This window comes from Rattus rattus, chromosome 1 (genome assembly GCF_011064425.1).
Source record: "Rattus rattus isolate New Zealand chromosome 1, Rrattus_CSIRO_v1, whole genome shotgun sequence".
NCBI lineage: Eukaryota > Metazoa > Chordata > Mammalia > Rodentia > Muridae > Rattus > Rattus rattus.
This window is the reverse complement of record NC_046154.1, coordinates 165,187,299-165,205,962: the sequence shown is the minus strand read 5'-3', so window position 1 is coordinate 165,205,962 and position 18,664 is coordinate 165,187,299. Positions and strand designations below refer to the sequence as shown.

The 18,664-nt window shown below is 48.4% G+C and overlaps 1 protein-coding gene across 3 annotated transcripts in view; it reads right to left on the bottom strand.

Annotated features, from left to right (window-relative positions):
- Positions 1–216: 216 nt before the first annotated feature.
- The window catches only part of Slc41a2 (solute carrier family 41 member 2), a 104,777-nt gene continuing 86,329 nt past the window's right edge, over positions 217–18,664 (bottom strand). For all 3 annotated transcript variants that reach the window (XM_032910571.1, XM_032910577.1, XM_032910585.1), the window contains exon 11: positions 217–624. In XM_032910571.1, the coding sequence (XP_032766462.1) occupies positions 439–624 (186 nt within the window). In that variant the 3' untranslated portion in view covers positions 217–438. The remainder of the gene's footprint in view (positions 625–18,664) is intronic.

Here is an 18,664-nt window from a genome sequence, read left to right as displayed (position 1 = left end):
ACACTTAGGGAAGCTCCGATGGTACCGGGTCATGGCACTCTTTGTAGTGTGACACAGCTGTAAGACAGAGAAGGGTAAAGCCCCCTTGCCACTAACCGTGCATTATAACTTAATAATAAAGTATACTTCTGCCGGGTCTGTGATTTCAAAATTAACTCATTGTAAACATCCTATATTCTTTCCTAATTGACTTTAGAGTGTGAGCTTGTATCTATGTCTGTGTCAAATTATTTATTCTACAAAAAAGCAGCACAAATACCTTTCATGTGGTTTCAGATTCACAAATCCCTTAAAAAGTACATTAAGGCCATTTATGGAGTCAGGGTGAACCGCAGACTACCCTGGCGTAAGTCACAGGACAGATGAAGAGCTTTGGAGGGGCAGCAATGGCTGCCTGTGTTCTCCCCCCGGGTGACCCCACGGCAGCTTGTAGGTCTGTTAGTCTCCAACGTCGCCATCTCGGTCTCCGATAAGCCAGAGAAAATGGAAGCTTAAGGCCAGCAGAGCGGTCCCAAGCAGATCGCCTAGCGCCGTCAGGTATGGGATGGAGAAACTGTCCGGGTCCTTTCCTTTCCTCCAGAAGCGATGGACCATCCAGTCAGCGATCCACAGCAGGGTGAACACCTGCAAGAGAGGGCCAGAGATGATGTCTGCATCTACCTGCATCGGTCCACGAGCCCGAGCTGCTTGTTTCCGGAAGGAACAGCATATGTCCAGGTCAAGAGTCACGCTCGAGGAGAGGCTGCTAATTATGGGAACACACGCTTTACCACAAACATCCCAGGGACTCCTGAGATGCCCAACACACCCCACTGTTCACGGGCAGCGCCTCCCCCTCACCTAGCCGCTGGTGGACACATCTAGCACCAACCTCTGAAGAGCTCTCATTCCGGCTCTGACGCCTTTACCGAAAGGGGGGTGGTTGTCCAAAGCAAAGATAAGCTCCAAGGGGCAACCATCAGACGCCTGTGGACTTCTGTCAGAGACATCGCACGCCGGGCCCCGCTGCCCCTGAGGCCGATGCTTCCTTCCTGTTTCCTGGCGTAGGCTGCCTTGCGATCATACAGAACTAACTCGGTCTGTTTCAGGTATGTAGAAGGCAGAGGATATTAGAATCCTCAACTTGTGCGTTGTAGGACTAGGAATTTGGCTTGCGATCCCAGCTTGTGGGACACTGAGGAGGACTGCCGGGAGCTCAAAACCAGCCCGGCCCCTGGAGTGAGTTCAAGGCCTGCTCTCTGGTCTGTGATGAAGTCTGTCTCAGAACCAAAAAGGTTTAGATTTGATTCTTGATTTGTTCTTTGGGAATGTTTCTTATGATTCTGAGTGTCTATCTTTTATTCGAAGAAACAGAACGAAACAAAAAACCACAACAGGGCCATAAAAACTCAAAGTGGCAAAGCCAGCAACCTGGACCAGAGGCCCAGCCACCGTCCTGACCCAGAGCTCCACAAGCTTTAGAGCCAGGCCCTGGAGCTGGCTGGTCGAAAAGCTAAGCCTCTGCTCCACAGAAGGCGCTCACCTTGTACCTCCTCCAAACTCAGGAAACTTACCATAACAGCCACTGATAAACACCGCCCTAGCCGGCAGCCAAACGCCCGCCCACCGGAAGCCTTGGTCAGTATGTGGCTTATTTGGCAGGAGAGTCCCCTTTGGCACCCTGGAGTCTTGGGTCAGAGGCTGTAGTAGTTACCACCCAGAGTCCACGTGTGCTGGCCCAAGGGGAATCAGGAGCGCCTCCTCGGCGTCCACCAACACAGGCAGCCCCACAGCAGGACCCACAGACTTTCTCCTTTGTTTCCAAACCCTTCAAAGCCTGTGCTCATCTGGCCAGGTCTACCTTGTATCCTTGACAGCCAAGCCACCGCCGCAGGCCTCTCCCACAGGGAAGATCTCCTTGTGGAGATCCTGTGGCTACGGGGGTTGTTCCTCCGTCTCACCTGCCCCTGCCCTGAGGGACCTAAACATAATCCTCTCTACATTCCGTGGTCACCAGGACTGCAGCAGCAGCTGCCGCCAAAGTGCCATTGAGCCAGATTGTGGAACCTGAAGAGGCCTCTGACAGTCACCTCCACTGCAAGGTCGTACAGTCCCTCCAGGCTGCAGCGGAAGACATGCAGGAATCAGTGAGCGGGAGAAAATACACAGAGATGTCCTGCTGGGGGGTCTCTGTAACCAAGCCCAAGTACCCAAGCTGGCTGGATACAAACATCCTTTCCTATGGAAGGTCCTTCATGAGGTCAGGATCAACACACACACACGCACGCACGCACACACACACACACACACACACACACCAGCCACCAACATAAGGGGATGAGGAAGGCAGAGGGAACACGAACCCCAAAGAAGAGCTTAATTCTCTAGAAAGGATCAGTTTGAAGGAAACCTATGAGGTGCAGAAAAGAGATAATAGCATTCCTAACAAAACCCAGTAAGATGCCAGAGGCCAGACAGAGAGCAGCAGTATACAGACAGGAGAGAGCAGCAGTATACAGACAGGAGAGAGCAGCAGTATACAGACAGGAGAGAGCAGCAGTATACAGACAGGAGAGAGCAGCAGTATACAGACAGGAGAGAGCAGCAGTATACAGACAGGAGAGAGCAGCAGTATACAGACAGGAGAGAGCAGCAGTATACAGACAGGAGAGAGCAGCAGTATACAGACAGGAGAGAGCAGCAGTATACAGACAGGAGAGAGCAGCAGTATACAGACAGGAGAGAGCAGCAGTATACAGACAGACAGACAGAGAGCAGCAGTGTACAGACAGGAGAGAGCAGCAGTATACAGACAGAGAGCAGCAGTGTACAGACAGGAGAGAGCAGCAGTATACAGACAGACAGAGAGCAGCAGTGTACAGACAGGAGAGAGCAGCAGTATGAAGACAGGAGAAAAACAATTTGGGACTTGAATGATGACTTCAGAAAAGACAGAAAAGAGAACCAAGGGGAACCCCTTAGAGCTGAACAGGAACTCCTTAGAACTGAATGGGAACCCTTAGTAAACCACTCAGTGCTGAATGGGACCCCTTAGAGCTGACGATGTCAATCCATGAAGTAAAAAGTACAAGAGAATACTTCCACAATAGGCCAAAATCAAACAAGGCTTTAGAATTAACCTAATTAGACAGACAGACAGGCTGCCTTTAACATACAGGGAAAACTTTCAGCAAATGCCTGCATCACAGTAATTCAATGGAAAGGAAAGAAAGGAAGCGAGTATTAAATCCCACACAGCAGCCTGGTGAGCTGGCTACGTGGGAACAGTGTTTGCCACCAATGCGGGCCTGACCACCTAAATCTAATCCTTAGAGCCCAGGTAAAGGCGGAAGGGGAAAACCATGACTTCCATACACACACTGTGGCATGTGAGCACCCCCCCCCATCATTATCATCATCATCATCATCACCACCACCACCACCACAACAACAGTTTACTTCACAAAACAATAGCTGGAGTGCCCCAAATCTTTTAAAGATCCTGGATGCTCAAAGATACAAAGTGATGCAGAGACCATCACTAAGTACATCACAGTCACGGGGCTAACAGTACAAAGCAAGGATCCTAAAGAGAGAATGACGTGTCAGTCACGTTATAAACAAAGGTCCATTGGCGCAAAGCGATTCTCACAGCAAAGCTCTTAAGAAAGCTTCCAGGCCAAAGGAGAGTAAGATGATATGGCCAGATACTAAGAGGAAAAGACACCTGCCAACCAAGAATGCTATACCCAGCAAAATTAGCCTTCAAACCCTGAAGAAACGAAGTCAGGTGAGCAGAAACTGAGGAAACGCATCACTAGGCAAGACACCCTTTACTTACAAGAATCTGTCATGAAAATGTGCGTTATAAAATTCACTAGAAGAACAGATAAGTAGAAGAGAGACCTTGGCTTAACAAAGTCACTAAATCAAAAGGAGAAAGTCATATAAAGTGGGCAGCGTACAGTTAGTGAAACAGTAGACAACGGTGCACAATTATTAACAACCTTGAGTCTAAACAGATTAAACTCGGTCAAAATAAACACACGAGCTAAACGGTTAAAAAAGAAAGTCAGATTGCTACATTACTGCCTAGAAGACTCCCTTCGGTGAAGACGTGCATGTCAAAGGCATAAATCACACACAAATGGAACCAACACGAGACTGCAGTAGCTGTCCTCACCAGACACAGCAGACCTAAGACTACGTAACGCGATGAGACAGAGAATGCCATCAGGAAAGGGAGAAAGAGCTGAGTCAACACGGAGACACAGAAGCTGCAAATGCCCAAACCAGACATGTGACCCCCAAATACATAAAGCAAATGTTAGACGTGAGGGAAGGATTCTTTCCAGCAACAGTGGGAACAGTAACATTCTGTCCTCAGTGGACAGGGCAGCCAGGACAAAAACCAACAAAGAAATGCTGGGGTTTAAGCAGAAGCAAATGCTCAACCACACGTATGCACGGTGTCACTCAACAGTGGCAGATCGCATGTTCTGCTCACCAGCACACACATCTCCCAAGACATACACACAGAGTCCACAGATCAAGTTCCAATAAATTTTAAACTATATTGAATACATATATACTGGAACACGTATATATGCACATTCTTAGATGACAATGGTATACAACTATGAGTCAGCAGGTGAGTTCAGAGCACACACACGAAAGTGAGGAACACCTAGATGCCCAGTGGGTGACTGAGAAAATCAGAAGGGAAAGTTTTAGAGCTCCAGCACACGATGGAAAGACTGATCTGCTGGCTGAGTGACAATGTGGACAGAAGCATAAACAAGAGTTTTGAAGAGAATAGGGCTAGCTCCTTCTATGATGCTACTGTGACCCTCTAAGTGTAAGTTTAATAATTCTAAGGCTATGTGTGATACATGTATAATTTACTAATTCCTGGTATGATATACATGGGTGAGGGTCCAGCCTAGAATCGAGCTTCTTCAACTGTGTGTCTCAACCCCATGTGGCTTATATAACTAAATATGGAGATGCCAAAAAACCTGGCAACAGGAAAAGGCTTCTGAATATACAATGACTGAAAGTTAATTCAAATCAAATGCATGAGGACTCTGAGGCATTTTTCTGTTCCATTATGAGTCAGGTGGTGTCACTGTGGCCTTGGTTCTGCATACAAGACATGCTGCTCACTGTATATGACATTCTGCATACAAGTGCACTGTGCACTGTGCAGGCCGTCCATGCCCTACAACACCAGGGAGCGTTGCTTCAAACACTTCAGCTCAAATGTGAGGCTACTGTATATCAGTCATTATGACTGTGTGTGTGTGTGTGTGTGTGTGTGTGTGTGTGTGTGTGTGGTGTGTATGACTGTGTGTGTGGTGTGTGTGTCTGTGTGTGTGGTGTGTGTGTCTATGTGTATGTGTGTGTGTGTGTGTGTGTGTATGTCTGTGTGTGTGGTGTGTGTGTCTATGTGTGCACGTGTGTGTGTTGTGTGTGTGTTTATGTGTGCGTGTGTGTGTGTTGTATGTGTCTCTGTGTGTGTTTATGTGTGCGTGTGTGTGTTGTGTGTCATGTGTGTGTGTCTGTCTGTGTGTGTGGTGTGTGTGTCATGTGTGTGTGTCTGTGTGTGTGGTGTGTGTGTCATGTGTGTGTGTCTGTCTGTGTGTGTGTGTGTGTGTGTGTGTGTGTGTGTGTGTGTGTGTGTGTGTGTGTGTGTGTGTGTGTGTGTGTGATATTTTGGTTTGGGATTAGGACAGGATTTCTGAGATAAGCCTAAGCACACTCCTTCCATTTTGTACTTTGTTTTCAAAGTGGTGTTTTGGCATTGATGTTTACAAAACCAGAGTCAGAATATTGATCGGTCTGGGAAACATTGAAGACGCTCTACATCGTGCAGAACCAAATAGTGAGCCGAGATTTCATCCCTTACACATGACCAAGCATATCCATGTCACTGGTATGAGATGAGAACTGGCTTTTTAATAAGATTTGTTATTGTGTATGCACGTGCATGTTCACGCACGTTATGGGAAGTGGTGCGTGCCACTGTGCATGTGGAGGTCGGACAGCTCTGGAGAGCTAATGGCCTTCTTCCGCCTTTTCGTGGGTCCTGGGGACCAGACCTGGTTGTCTGTTCCTTTACCTGCTGAGGCTCTTGCTGGCCCTGTCACCTACAGTCAATGGTTAAAAAAAAAATTCAGTTTATCAAATAATTGTTTTAAAATAAATTTTGTTATGATCTATTAATCCATAAGTATACTATGTGTACCCTTATTTACAGAGCCGTATACCATGGTCACATAATTTTTTTAGGAGAAAAAGGTCACAAATGGAAAACGTTTATGAAGCCCTGGTCCAAAGCAGGCATTGGTAATGACATCTCATGACATCATCAACCTGTCACTGTATCCGTAAATCAAGTCTCATCAGAACACAACTCTGCTTCGTCCTTATTTCTGGTTGCGTCTACTTCTGGATTCTAGTGTTTTATTACTCCTAAGATTCACTTGGAAAAACTGAATCAGAGAGATTTAAATAGCTACACAGTCGTCCCCGAGAGGCAACCCACAGAGTTTTAAGAATTTATTACCTTGTAATCTGGCAATTTACAGAAGGTGTGGACCTACCCAGGAGAACGTAGGGAAAAAAGAAAATGTCTGCTCTTAGTATTCAGGAGGCTGAGGTAAGAGAACCCTGAGTTCAAGGCCAGCCTGGACTACCTAGAAAGACCCTGTCTCAGATGCTACCACCTCTCAAAAAGAAGGGAGGGGAACAGAAACCGTCAGCCTTACCCTACGCCTCAACAGAAATTATATGCAAAATGTATAGTAAAAACCTCACTAGAGAATATCTGGTCTTGACTTGGGGGAGGAATCTATAAGTGAAACGCATGCTAATGAATAATGTAGGTTGCAGTGAATACCTCCGTAGTTCAAGAAATGAAAATCTTGCCTCAGCTCGTGAAATGAGCTACCGTGCGTTCAGCTGATGAAGTCAGTGTTCAGAACATTCTGAGAGACTACTGAGAACTCCTACAGTTCACAAGAAGAATCCCAACAAGAGAGAAGAGAGACCCAAGAGCCAAGAAACAAGATGCTTGACCTCACTGATAAGGAGACACACAAATCATTTTGGCTTTTCCCATGAGATGAGCATGAAGTGGAAGGGAGTGTTGTGTATTCCATTCCACGCTCATGTCAAGGAAAAAGTAAACTGCAAACTGCAGTAACAGCAAACACTGTCTCTTAAATGGTCTATAATGGGACCCTGTGGCATTCAAAGAGGCCCACTGTGCACGAGCCGATTTACTTCCCAGAGCAGACTTGTAATACAGCATGGGCTAGCATCCCTCATTGGCACAGGAGAAAACTAAACAGAGCGTAAGAAAACGGCTCAGAGCATTAGCGCTGGGAACCGTGGGTCTAGTGTTGACCACACTCAAGGAGGCCCTGGGCCACCCATTGTGGCTGAGTGTAAAAAGTCTACAACACAAAAAAGGATGAGTCTTTATCAAACACAAGGAGAAAGGAGAAAGATAGTCATGGAAGACGCCCTGCGAGCAGGAGGAGAAACCAAGGTAGGAAAACCATTGCCAAGGTGGTTGGGGAGGTCCTTGAAGACAAAGAGGAAACAGTGGAAGAAGAAGAAAATAAAGACTGGGGGTTGGGGGGGGATGAGAAGGCAGGGGAAAATCTAAAGAGGAAGAGAGGAAGAGAGGAAAACCAGAAGAGCAAAGCTGTCCTCAGCAGCAGCGGCACGGGGCACAGTGGCTCCTCTGCTGGAGTGAGTGTCCAGGGGGCTGGGGACACGGCCCTGCTTGAGGAGCACTCGTCTTCTAAGCGGGAAACCCAAGGTCAACCAAGAACCCATGGTAAAGACCAGGTGAGGTACAACACAGCATTGAGGCCATGGGGAGCAAAACAGGAAGAGAGGAAGAGAGGGAGAGAGGGAGAGAGGGAGAGAGGGAGGGAGGGAGAGAGGGAGAGAGGGAGAGTGGGAGAGAGGGAGAGAGAGAGACAGAGAGAGATAGAGAGACAGAGAGACAGAGATAGAGAGACAGAGACAGACAGAGAGAGAGATAGAGACAGACAGACAGAGACAGACAGAGAGACAGAGAGAGAGGCCAAGTCTCGAAACAAAGCGGGGGAAGTAGAGGGAATGACAGAATGACATCCTAGGTGGTTGGTCCTCGGGCCACACGACACACACAGGCATCCACACAAGCATGAATGAAACACATACAAGACAATGTAATAAAATGTTTGTGTGCCCCTGATTTATTAAGGGGGGGTGTGTGTGTGTGTGTGTGTGTGTGTGTGTGTGTGTGTGTGTGTGTGTGTGATGGCACATGAATAGGGCTCAGAGGACAAGTCGGTTCCCAGGATGGCGATGCCAGGTTACCAGGCCTGGGTGTCGAGCACCTTTAGGGCAAAGGTGACGGTAAGACAGACTGTCCTGGTGCCAGCCCTTCGGGGAGTACCTTAGTTTGTTGTATTGGTTCTACTGGGCAGAAGAATGCTTAAAAGGCTTTAATTAATGTACATATTAAGAAAAGTCTTTAAAACTGAGTGTAGCAGAATGAGTGTAACAAAGTAGTTGGACAGTGGTGGCACATGCTGAGGTGGCAGGGGCAGGCAGATCTCTGTAGTGGGCCAGCCTGGTCTACGTAGTGAGTTCCAAGACAGCCAGGGCAATGTAGAGGAACCCCATCTTGAAAATGCAAAAAAAAAAAAAAAAAAAAAAATTGAGGGTATTAACAGTTCTTTTGTGTTTATCAAAGGTTTTTTGTTTTTTTGTCTTTTCGTGTTTTCCTGGTAAGAAACGAACACCCAGCTTACAGGTTGAGTAAGGCTCAGATTCACACAGACTTAAAGCCCAAGTTCCCCCATTCCTGCCTCTTAGCAGAGAGGAACCCTCTACCAGTGTCACAGGAGCAGACACGGGTCACTCTCCTGGAGGACAACAGTCAGCAGGTGTCATATGCAGATCCCATGCAGAGGACAACCGTCTGTATGTGTTACATGCAGATTCCATGGAGAAACAATGTCCTGCTCTCTTCTCATTCCCTGAAGCGCCAAGATAGAAGGAGAAACTTTTTCAGGGCTAAGGAAAGGGGCCTCTCCTGCTCTCCGGTCCCTGGGTATTCCCATAAGATCAAGAGCAAAACCTCAGGGTCCTTATGGAAAGCCAGAGAAACTCCTCGGCGTGTACTGAGAGGGAAGCAAAGAGCTGTTCTGAAAGCCAAGAGCTGGACACGACCTGGCGGAGAAGGCCTGCGCTGTCTCAGGTCAGACCCGTGGCCACAGACAGAGCGTACCATGAACGGCAAAGGACAGGCCTGTGTGACAATGTGTCAAAAGCCTAAGGTTGACGGTAAAGAGCTGCAGCTCTGTAAAGCACAACACTTTAATACAGATCCCAGACATTAAAAATAACACAGTATCCATACATCAGCACAGGCGCAGCGAGCCAGCCACAGGTCAGGCTGCCGACGGTGAGGAGTGGCGTGTGGGTGGCACTTACATGTGGCTGGCTCTGGCACTGTACACAATGCCATCTAAGGCTGCCCCAGTGCCCAGCTCATAGTAAGTGTTCTACATACAGCCTCCACCACTGTCAGTCGGCACCGACAGCTCAGAGTTTAAAGGCGACTGGAACAGAAATGTGAGCACTGGTCCTAACACCGGCGAGTGCTGTGACCTTACCTCCGTGCCTCGGTTCTTTAGAATGAGTGGACTTGCCTTTACAGTGCGTTCTAACTGTAAACTACGGAGGGAAGAGCCTCTGTCACACATGGTCACACATACGTGGTGACCTCTTCTGTGTGCTCTCTCTTCCAGATTCTTACCCCGTGTGCTCTGTTCAATAGGCCCCAGAGTCAAGTCAGCCTCTTATGTGATTTCTCTTAAAAGACGATGTAATGACTTTAAACAGGTTTACATTTTTAAAACTTCTTTTTTTTCAGGTAGGCAAAATATTTTCGTGCTTTCTCGGATCTCTGGGTATAAATTACAAAAATCGCGGTGAATATCAGAGCCTTCTTAATGCAATATGTTTTGCCTCAAAATTAAATCATTCATTAAGGAACAAACGCTTTCACAGCAGACACCAAACCGAGGGGTACACCGTGTTTTAACATCGCCTGCTCTGTATGAAATATTCATGCCTCCTCTGGGTAAATATGCCTTCTAAAAGGCAACTTTGTAGCCCTGGCTAATTATGCAAGTTATAAATGCGCTGCTTAGAATTTAAATAAATATGTGAGCACAAGAATATATATTTGCTTTGGCCGCTATTGCCTTTCTCGCCGGCTCCTCCTTGAGCTCAGATCAACATTCGCATGCATTAGCAATCCTTCGGAGCCGTGGATGCCAACCAGAGGCTGTGCCGTGTGAAGAAGGAGCCTGTACTGTGTGAGGAAGGGTGACTGCTTTGGAGGAGGAAGGCTCAGGAATGTGACCCAGATAAACCTCAGAAACGGCAATGAGGACAGTCCTTCCCAACTCAGACATTTGCAAAGGCTGAATTCATGCCCTCTGAAACACAGGCTGTCTCCAGGCTGAAAACCACCCACTGAATAAACCACTGAGATACTAGAGAGCAGCTAGGATTTAAATGGCAGGGAGTCACTCAGGATTGGCAGTGGGGCAGGAATTCAGTCTCCTCCGATACCTAGATAAAGCGTCTTTCTGATCTGACACGTCTTGATGAGGTTTTGTGTGAGTGCTGCTTAGTTCTGACAGGCGACAGGCTTTGCTCCTGAGGACTATGGTGGGCACTGTTGTCTTCATCTGCAGAGGGGAAACTTGGATGGAGAAAGGCTATGTGACTTGTCTGGTCAGGGAACCACAGAGAATAAGTCCAACTGAGGCTGTTGAACTCCAAAGCCTACACTGCCCCCCCCCCCATCCCAGGCTGGCTGTGAGGAACAGAGACTGAAGGCAGCCAGGAAAGTAAAGGTTTCTGCCTGTAGATAAATACGAGGCACAGCCAGACCCAAGCCTTAGACAGACACCCCTCCCAGATGAGCAACATGAGACGACTTCATTGCAAACAAATCGTTCATTGAGAACTTCGAATGCTTATCGAATTTTGAAAAACAATGTCTTTTTGCTGTTGTTTTATTTTTGAGACAGGGTCTTTTTGTACAGCCTTGGCTGTCCTGGAACTACCTCTGTAGACCAGGCTGGCTTTGAACTCACAGAGATCCTCCTGCCTCTGCCTTTTAAGTGCTGAGATGTCACTGCCACCACCACCTGGCTATAGCACTGTTGTGTAAAAGCATCACTGAGCTGGCAGGAAATCTCAGAGGTCTCTGAGGAGTGGGACACGGGATGTAGAGGCTGCTGGCCCTGAAGGATCTGAAAGACCCAAAGGCTTTAGACAGGCTGCGTCACTGGACACAAACCACGCCCCGCCGTCTGTGCTCTCTGCCCCTCTGGTTTGGACAGAAGCATGGGGCAGAGAGCAGAAGGTAAAAAGAACATCTTCCCCGGGTGGGGCATCTAACAGAAGGTACAAGGACTAGAAAGGAACTACCCTGTGTAAGGTGTAAACGCCATCTGCAGGAGAAGGTGGGAAATGGGTCTGACCACACAGAGAAAAAAAAAAAAAAGACCATCCCTCAGAAAACCCCCTAACTGCAAGTTAGGACCTGAATCCAGCATCAGATGGCCACATGGCCTTGTCTCTGCACTGATGCTCTGGCCCGTGTGGTGGCCAAAAGGTGGAACGTGGGGACCTTGTGACTTCCACACGTGCATCAGGGCACGCATGCATCTGAGTTCACTCGTGACCTCTATGGTAGATGGAGAGGACTCTCGCAAGTAAGTTCTCTGGTCTACACGCATGCACGCACGCATGCACGCACGCATGCACGCACGCATGCACGCACGCATGCACACCATACGATACATAAACAAATGTCATTTTTCAAGGTACAAGCTGGGCTGGGTCATGATTGCTGGCATTCTGCCACCGTTCTCATTCTCACACGCAGCATTCAAATACACCTGGCCTTTGTTCACAGACTTCACAGACGTCTGCCTAAGTCAAACCGCCTAGGAAAACCCTACTTCACTCTTGATTGTTTAGCTTCAACATGAGAGTGCAGAGTCCCCAGTGTAGTCTTCAATAGTCTCCAAGCCAGGCATCCCCCGACCCCCACACTTCTGAGGAGGAAGCAGGAGGATCAGGGGTTCAAGGTCATGATCAGCCAACCTTGGCAGCCTGCAACCACACCTCGAAACAACCACACAGCCTCCACCATTAATGCCTGCACAGAGCCTTTAATGTCAGTATATGTACTAATTGTTATTTTCTTTTTGGTTTTATGTTTATACTTGAAAAGTCATGACTGTTAGACAGCACAAAACGCTGCTAAAATATGCATGTATTTTGGAGAGAGGAAAAAGTGACATTTTCCTTCATAGGGCTACAATTTACTGTGCATTTAAAACTTGATTTGAGGGGTTAGGGGCGTGGCCCAATGGGACGGCGTGACTTACTGCACTGGAGGCCTAAAGTTCAAATCCCTAGCATGAAGAGATTGAAAAGATGTAAAACCTTATTTTGAAGAGTGACCCATAATATTAAAACAATTCTCAGGGAGTCCATGAGGCACAAGTGCCTAAGACTCAGGAAGACCCACAAGAACATACCTCAGACTCGATAGTCACAGGCCAGAAGTCAGAAATCAGGTAAAGGGGGGTGACTAGGGGCTCGAGAGATGGCTCAGTGGTTAAGAGCACTGGATGCTCTTCCAGGGGACCCAGGTTCAAGTCCCAGTACTGACAGGGCAGCTCACAAGTGGCAGTAACTCTAATCCAAGGGTATCTGCTGCCCTCTTCTGGTCCTTGAAGGCACAGCGTGCACACGGTGCACAGACATGTAGGCAAAAAATACATGAAATAATAGAAAAACGAAAAGAAAATTTAAAAAGTGAAGAAATTATCTAATATTCACACAGGAACATGATCTAACAGAGAAACGTATGAGTAAGAGCTAACACAACTCTCGGAAACAATGACTACAGAGAAAAGTCCTAAGAATATACTCAGTGTGGCTCTATCCAGAGCACACCAGAGAGAGAGAGAGCCAGATACAGCCCAGCATGAGGAGACACACAGCCAGGAGCCTATGCAATACGGTAACAAAAGGGGGGCTCACAGTAATAAAGAAAATCCTGTGTTCTGGAGGCCGGGGCAGGAGGATTACAAATTGAGACCCAGCTTGGACTACATGAGCAGCTGCAATCTCAGAAACAACACAATGACAGTAACAACTTTAGGAACATTTTTGACACGAGGCCGGAAAGCTGAAAAGAACCCCGTTTTCTTAGTAGCGTGGGGATTGTACAAAAGGACAGAATGGAAGAAAACCATGAACTGAGAACACTGCTCTTGTATTCACGGACGGCCTCCGCAGTTGGAACACAGCAGAGGCCAGCCAGTTCTCTGGACAAGAGAAGAGACACTAATTAATCCAGTTAGCACTCTGGAAATGGTAATGAGGCAGCGGGACAGCTCTCAGAAGTCAGCAGGTGGGAAGCCTCAGCTTGTATCTCGTGTCCCAGGTCTGTGCTCTAACTGCACGCGTGTCCCAGGCTCTGTGGCTGTAACTGCACACGTGTCCCAGGCTCTGTGGCTCTAACTGCACGCGTGTCCCAGGCTCTGTGGCTGTAACTGCACACGTGTCCCAGGGTCTGTGACTCTAACTGCACACGTGTCCCAGGTCTGTGGCTCTAACTGCACGTGTCCCAGGCTCTGTGGCTGTAACTGCACACGTGTCCCAGGTCTCGTCTCCCAGGTCTGTGGCTCTAACTAACTGCACACGTGTCCCAGGCTCTGTGGCTCTAACTGCTCACGTGTCCCAGGCTCTAACTCTGTGGTCTCTAACTGCGTGTCCCAGGGTCGTGTCCCAGGTCTGTGGCTCTAACTGCTCACGTGTCCCAGGTCTGTGGCTCTAACTGCTCACGTGTCCCAGGTCTGTGGCTCTAACTGCACACGTGTCCCAGGGTCTGTGGCTGTAACTGCACACGTGTCCCAGGCTCTGTGGCTCTAACTGCTCACGTGTCTGAACACCAGGGGCTTGGGCAGGAGCTCTGGTGCTAGATACAACTACATTTGACTTGGCTCCAGGAATATTAAAACATACGAATGCTTCCACACTATTGAACTGTGACCTACCAGGAGCGTGATGGGGACAGACACTGAGTCCCTTCTGAAACTAAGATCAAGATGAACCTTCAAAGGCTCAGGGAGGGGGTGCAGATGATCTGAGCCAAAGGGTGATTAGGGACATCGCTCCACGCACTCTGTCACTCGGCTCAGATGTTAAGCATGCACATGGCTGCGATGCCTCTGTCACTGGTACAAGGCTGTACCTGTCCTTGTGGAGCAGAGCCTGTGACCTCAGGAAACCAGTTCGTTTAAGGTGTGCGATTCTGGTCTTCAACTGCTCTGTCACTGCTCTGTGGGAAGAGCTTTGCCAAAAGTTTCGCCTCTCACCAACACTAGACAGACTCAGTGTATCTTTAACAACTGTGGTTATTTATGACTAACCTGTAAGACACACCAGTGAGATGTCTGGAGAATTCTGAGAATAAGACACGGCTTTCAGGAAAATTAGACCCTCCATGATGAAATACTCACTTTGCAAGGATGTGTCAGCTGAGCTCGCAATGACGAATAAAAGCAGTCTCTGGAGGAGCCTGGCCTGGCTACATCCCCCCATCCTTTACTCCCTTCCTGTCCCCCCCTCCACTCCCCACTCTGTTATCCCCCATCTGTTACCGCCTCTCCATCCCCCTGTCATCCCTCTCCATCCCCCCTATCCCTGCTCCTTCATCCCCCTCTCTCCATCCCCTCTCTCCATCCCCTCTCCATCCCCCCCCCCTCCATCCCCTCTCTCCATCCCCCCCATCCCCCCCCTCTCCATCCCCCTCTCCATCCCCCCCCCTCCATCCCCCTCCATCCCCCTCTCCATCCCCCTCCTCCATCCACCCCTACCCCCCCCTCTATCCACCGTAGAAGTAGAGGAGACCTTTGCGGCCCTGTCAAGACCTACCTCGCAGTGGGTCACAATGGTTTGACCTATTAACTGAAGGTTTTGTGTGACTGCACAAAGCAGACAGTCCCAGGCGAGACCACTGACCCAAAGTTCCATGTCACCTTCCTTTGTGCTCTCATCTCTATAAATCCCAGTTCCTGGTCCTGGTCCCTGCTTCAGAATCAAGGTCTTCAATGCCAGCCAGGACCTAGGGAAACCTTTCTATGGAGCGTTGCACTGCCAACCAAGGCTGTCCTCCCCCAGCTCCCTGACAGACGCGCCTCACCGGGCTGTGGCTGGTGGCTGAGGCGTGAAGGCATGGAGCCCTCGGGAAGAGCTGAGCAGTCTGAAGCCGTCAACAACAAGAAAATTGGCTCCTTACTTTGGCAAACGTTAAATAAAACAGTTCAAGGCCCCGAAGACATGAGTTAATTTCCTTAACCCAAATAATTACAGCTAATAAATAATAATCAAAAGAACTAAAGTGGGGGCTGGGAAGATTGTTCAGCAGTTTAGAGCACCTCTTCCAGAGGACCCGGGGTTCAATGCCCAGGACCCACAGGTCAGATCACGCCTGTCTAATGCCAGTCCCACGGTTTCTGACACCCTCACCCAGACATGCATGTGGGCAAAAAAACCAATGAACATAAAATAAAAATAAACAAAGATAGTAAAGTGTCTTTGAACTTTCTTTTGACCACCCAAAAGCACTGCTAACATTTCAGGCTGAACAGAATTTCTAAACTACAGGGAAGCAATCTGGCTGCCTGTGGAACCGCAGAGACCGACCAGGGAAGAGCCTTCCTATACCCCCTAAAATATATCTGATTATTAATTTTTTTGTCTCACAGCCATTTAATGTTTACTGCTCAGTGTCTCAAATGCTTTTGTCTGGATACTGTCCCAGCAGATGTTTCTACAAATGATTCAACAACAAGGAAAGAAAACACAGAAGAAAGGGTGTTATCTAACACACTGGAAGCTTTTCACAAACCCCAAGTCAAGGAGGAGCAAAGGGGGTGGGCTTGTGGGGAGGGGTGTCTGCAGGACTCTCCGTGATGAGGACCACAGGCGGGAAGTGAGACAAACCGTCCCCACACTCCTACAAGACTGGCCTGTTCTCAGCCACAGTAAGAGTAGGTGTTAGATGGTTTTAAGCTCCTTTCATCAACAAACGGCTGGCCCCACTGAGCAAGTTCTGGGACCTACCAACCAACGGAAGTCCTAGTTTCTAAAGTAGCCAGCCAGGAACTAATTCGTTCCAGGAATCACACAGCGAGAGACAACTAGACAGTGATGTCCACCATCAGACTTCCGTGGTGAAATCCAGCCACCCAGGCTGGTCTCTGAAGCCGAGATTCCCTAGTGCTCTAGCTAAGCTGCCCAGACAACTCTATCAACCCGTCACCACATGGTAAAAGCTGTCTTTTATCTCCAATACCGAGTGACCGCTCCATCGTCCTCTGACACTGTTGCTTTAGGAGACAAGGCCTCTCTGTAGCCCAGATGGCCCGGAACTTGTGGAACTCCTCCTGCCTTAGATTCCCAATGCAGGGGTTACGGGTGAGCACGCTGTACCCAGCTGTTCTCTGCTTTATCACACTGTACTCTGGCACAGCTGAGGTGTGTGTGTGTGTGTGTGTGTGTGTGCGCGCGCGTGCGTGTGCGTGCATTCCCCTAAGTTAAATGTGAGATTCTGGTTGCATTCAGAGTACAGACAGTGAGACCCTAAGCAGAACATGTGGAGAAAGCTCTGATGCTGCTTCATTTTTAGGGCGGGGCCTGACAAGACTGAGAGGGACCCTTCCCCAGTGCCCCCCCACCCTGGGATCCACAGCGCTGCTTCCAAGATGTAGTCGTTGACTTTCTGTGGGAACCTAGGCATGCTCACCTAAAGCTTTACTGAGAAACATGATCTGAGGAAAGTACCTGGATATGAAGATCTTTCCTCTCAGCTACCAGAACAGCAGCATAACATCACTACATACCAACATCCATAAGACCGCACATCCCATATACCAGCAGCCATAAGACCACATGTCCACATGCCAACAGCCATAAGACATGTCCCACATACCAACAGCCCACATGCCAATAGTCATAAGACCACACATCCCACATACCAACAGCCATAAGACCACAGTATTTCAGATAGGCAACTGAAGACTCCTAATGGGAAATCTCAACAATCCACCTGCTTCCTACCAATCGAGTCTCAAAGTAGACATTGTTACAGATAGAAGAAAAGTTAGGAACTACATGCTTCCTCCTGCCATGGCATCTCCCTTTTCTTCACAGGACCCCTTTAACCAAAGCTGACAACCAAAACCAACCAAGAGGCAAAGGGAGACCAGTCACATGGAAAGAATAAAGCAACCAGGTGTGGAGCACACACCTGTGATACCAGCAACCAGAAGATGGCGGCAAGAGGGTCAAGAGTTCGAGGCCAACCTCAGCTACATATCAAGTTCCAGGACAACCTGGTCTACAAAAGATTCTATCTCTAAAAAACAACTAAGAAGGAGTAAAGAACGTCCTTCTAATTGAAATCTGATGGATTTAAATCCTGAAGACCAAGCAGCAATGAAGACTGACCCTGGGTGAGAATAAGGCCAATTTGCCCTGTGGAGAGTTGAATAGGAATGGCCCCATAGACTCGTGTGTGAACGTCTGGTCCACAGGGAGTGGCACAATTAGTAGGTGTGTTCTTGTTGGAGGAAGTGTGTCACTTTGGGGGTGGGCTTTGAGGTCTTAAAACTCAAGTCTGGCTGCAGATCATGATGCAGAACTCTCAGGTCCTCTGCAGCACCATGTCTGCTACACGCTGCCGTGTTTCCAGCCGCGACCGTGCACTAAACCGTCAAAGCTGTAAGCAGCCCCAGTCAAATGTTTTCCTTTATACGAGCTGCTGCGGTCGTGGTGTGTCTTCCTGGCAATAAAACCCAAATGAAGGCACAGCCCCTGGCTGCTTGGCTCTTTCTTTGGGAGGGCCATGTTGGAGTGTGAGCTGTGGCCCCACCATTAAGAGAACCAATAAGAGACCATGTCTCAGCTACGCAACTATTACAGCTCCCATGCACTCTGAGCACAGACAGCAAGACACAGAACTAATACCTTCCCGAGACAAAGCTAATTAACCTGCTTTGTGGGTGGCTGTCCTGAGGTTCCCAGTGAGGCCATGCTGTCACCATGGGGCTCTAAGCTTCATTATTTAAAGGACTGACTCCAAAGAATGAAGCGGAGTTTCAGAACGGTGGTGGGGAGGCAGGGCTGGTCCCACCGCCACGTACTCCAATACTCTACAGCTACCGAGCTGATGTGAGACCTGAGCGCTATGATGCAGCCCGCGTTCCTAAGGGAAGTGAGGAGGCCACTGTCTGGACTACCAGCCTAAGCATATCCTACCACGGTTCCCATCAGCCTTGTGGGCATGCTCATATCGAAACTATACCTGTGGACAGTCACAAGCTGTTCTCTCTTATGAAAAGGCAACTGTTACTAGCCAACATCCTGATGCCAAGTCTTATTGTGAAGGGTATCATCTGCTTGTTGAAAGTGGGTATGGGGTTTGCTGAGAATACTCATTTAGAATACGAATCTGTCATATTCTAATGGCATACATTAGATGTCATAATTTGTATGTAAGTTTAAATTTCAA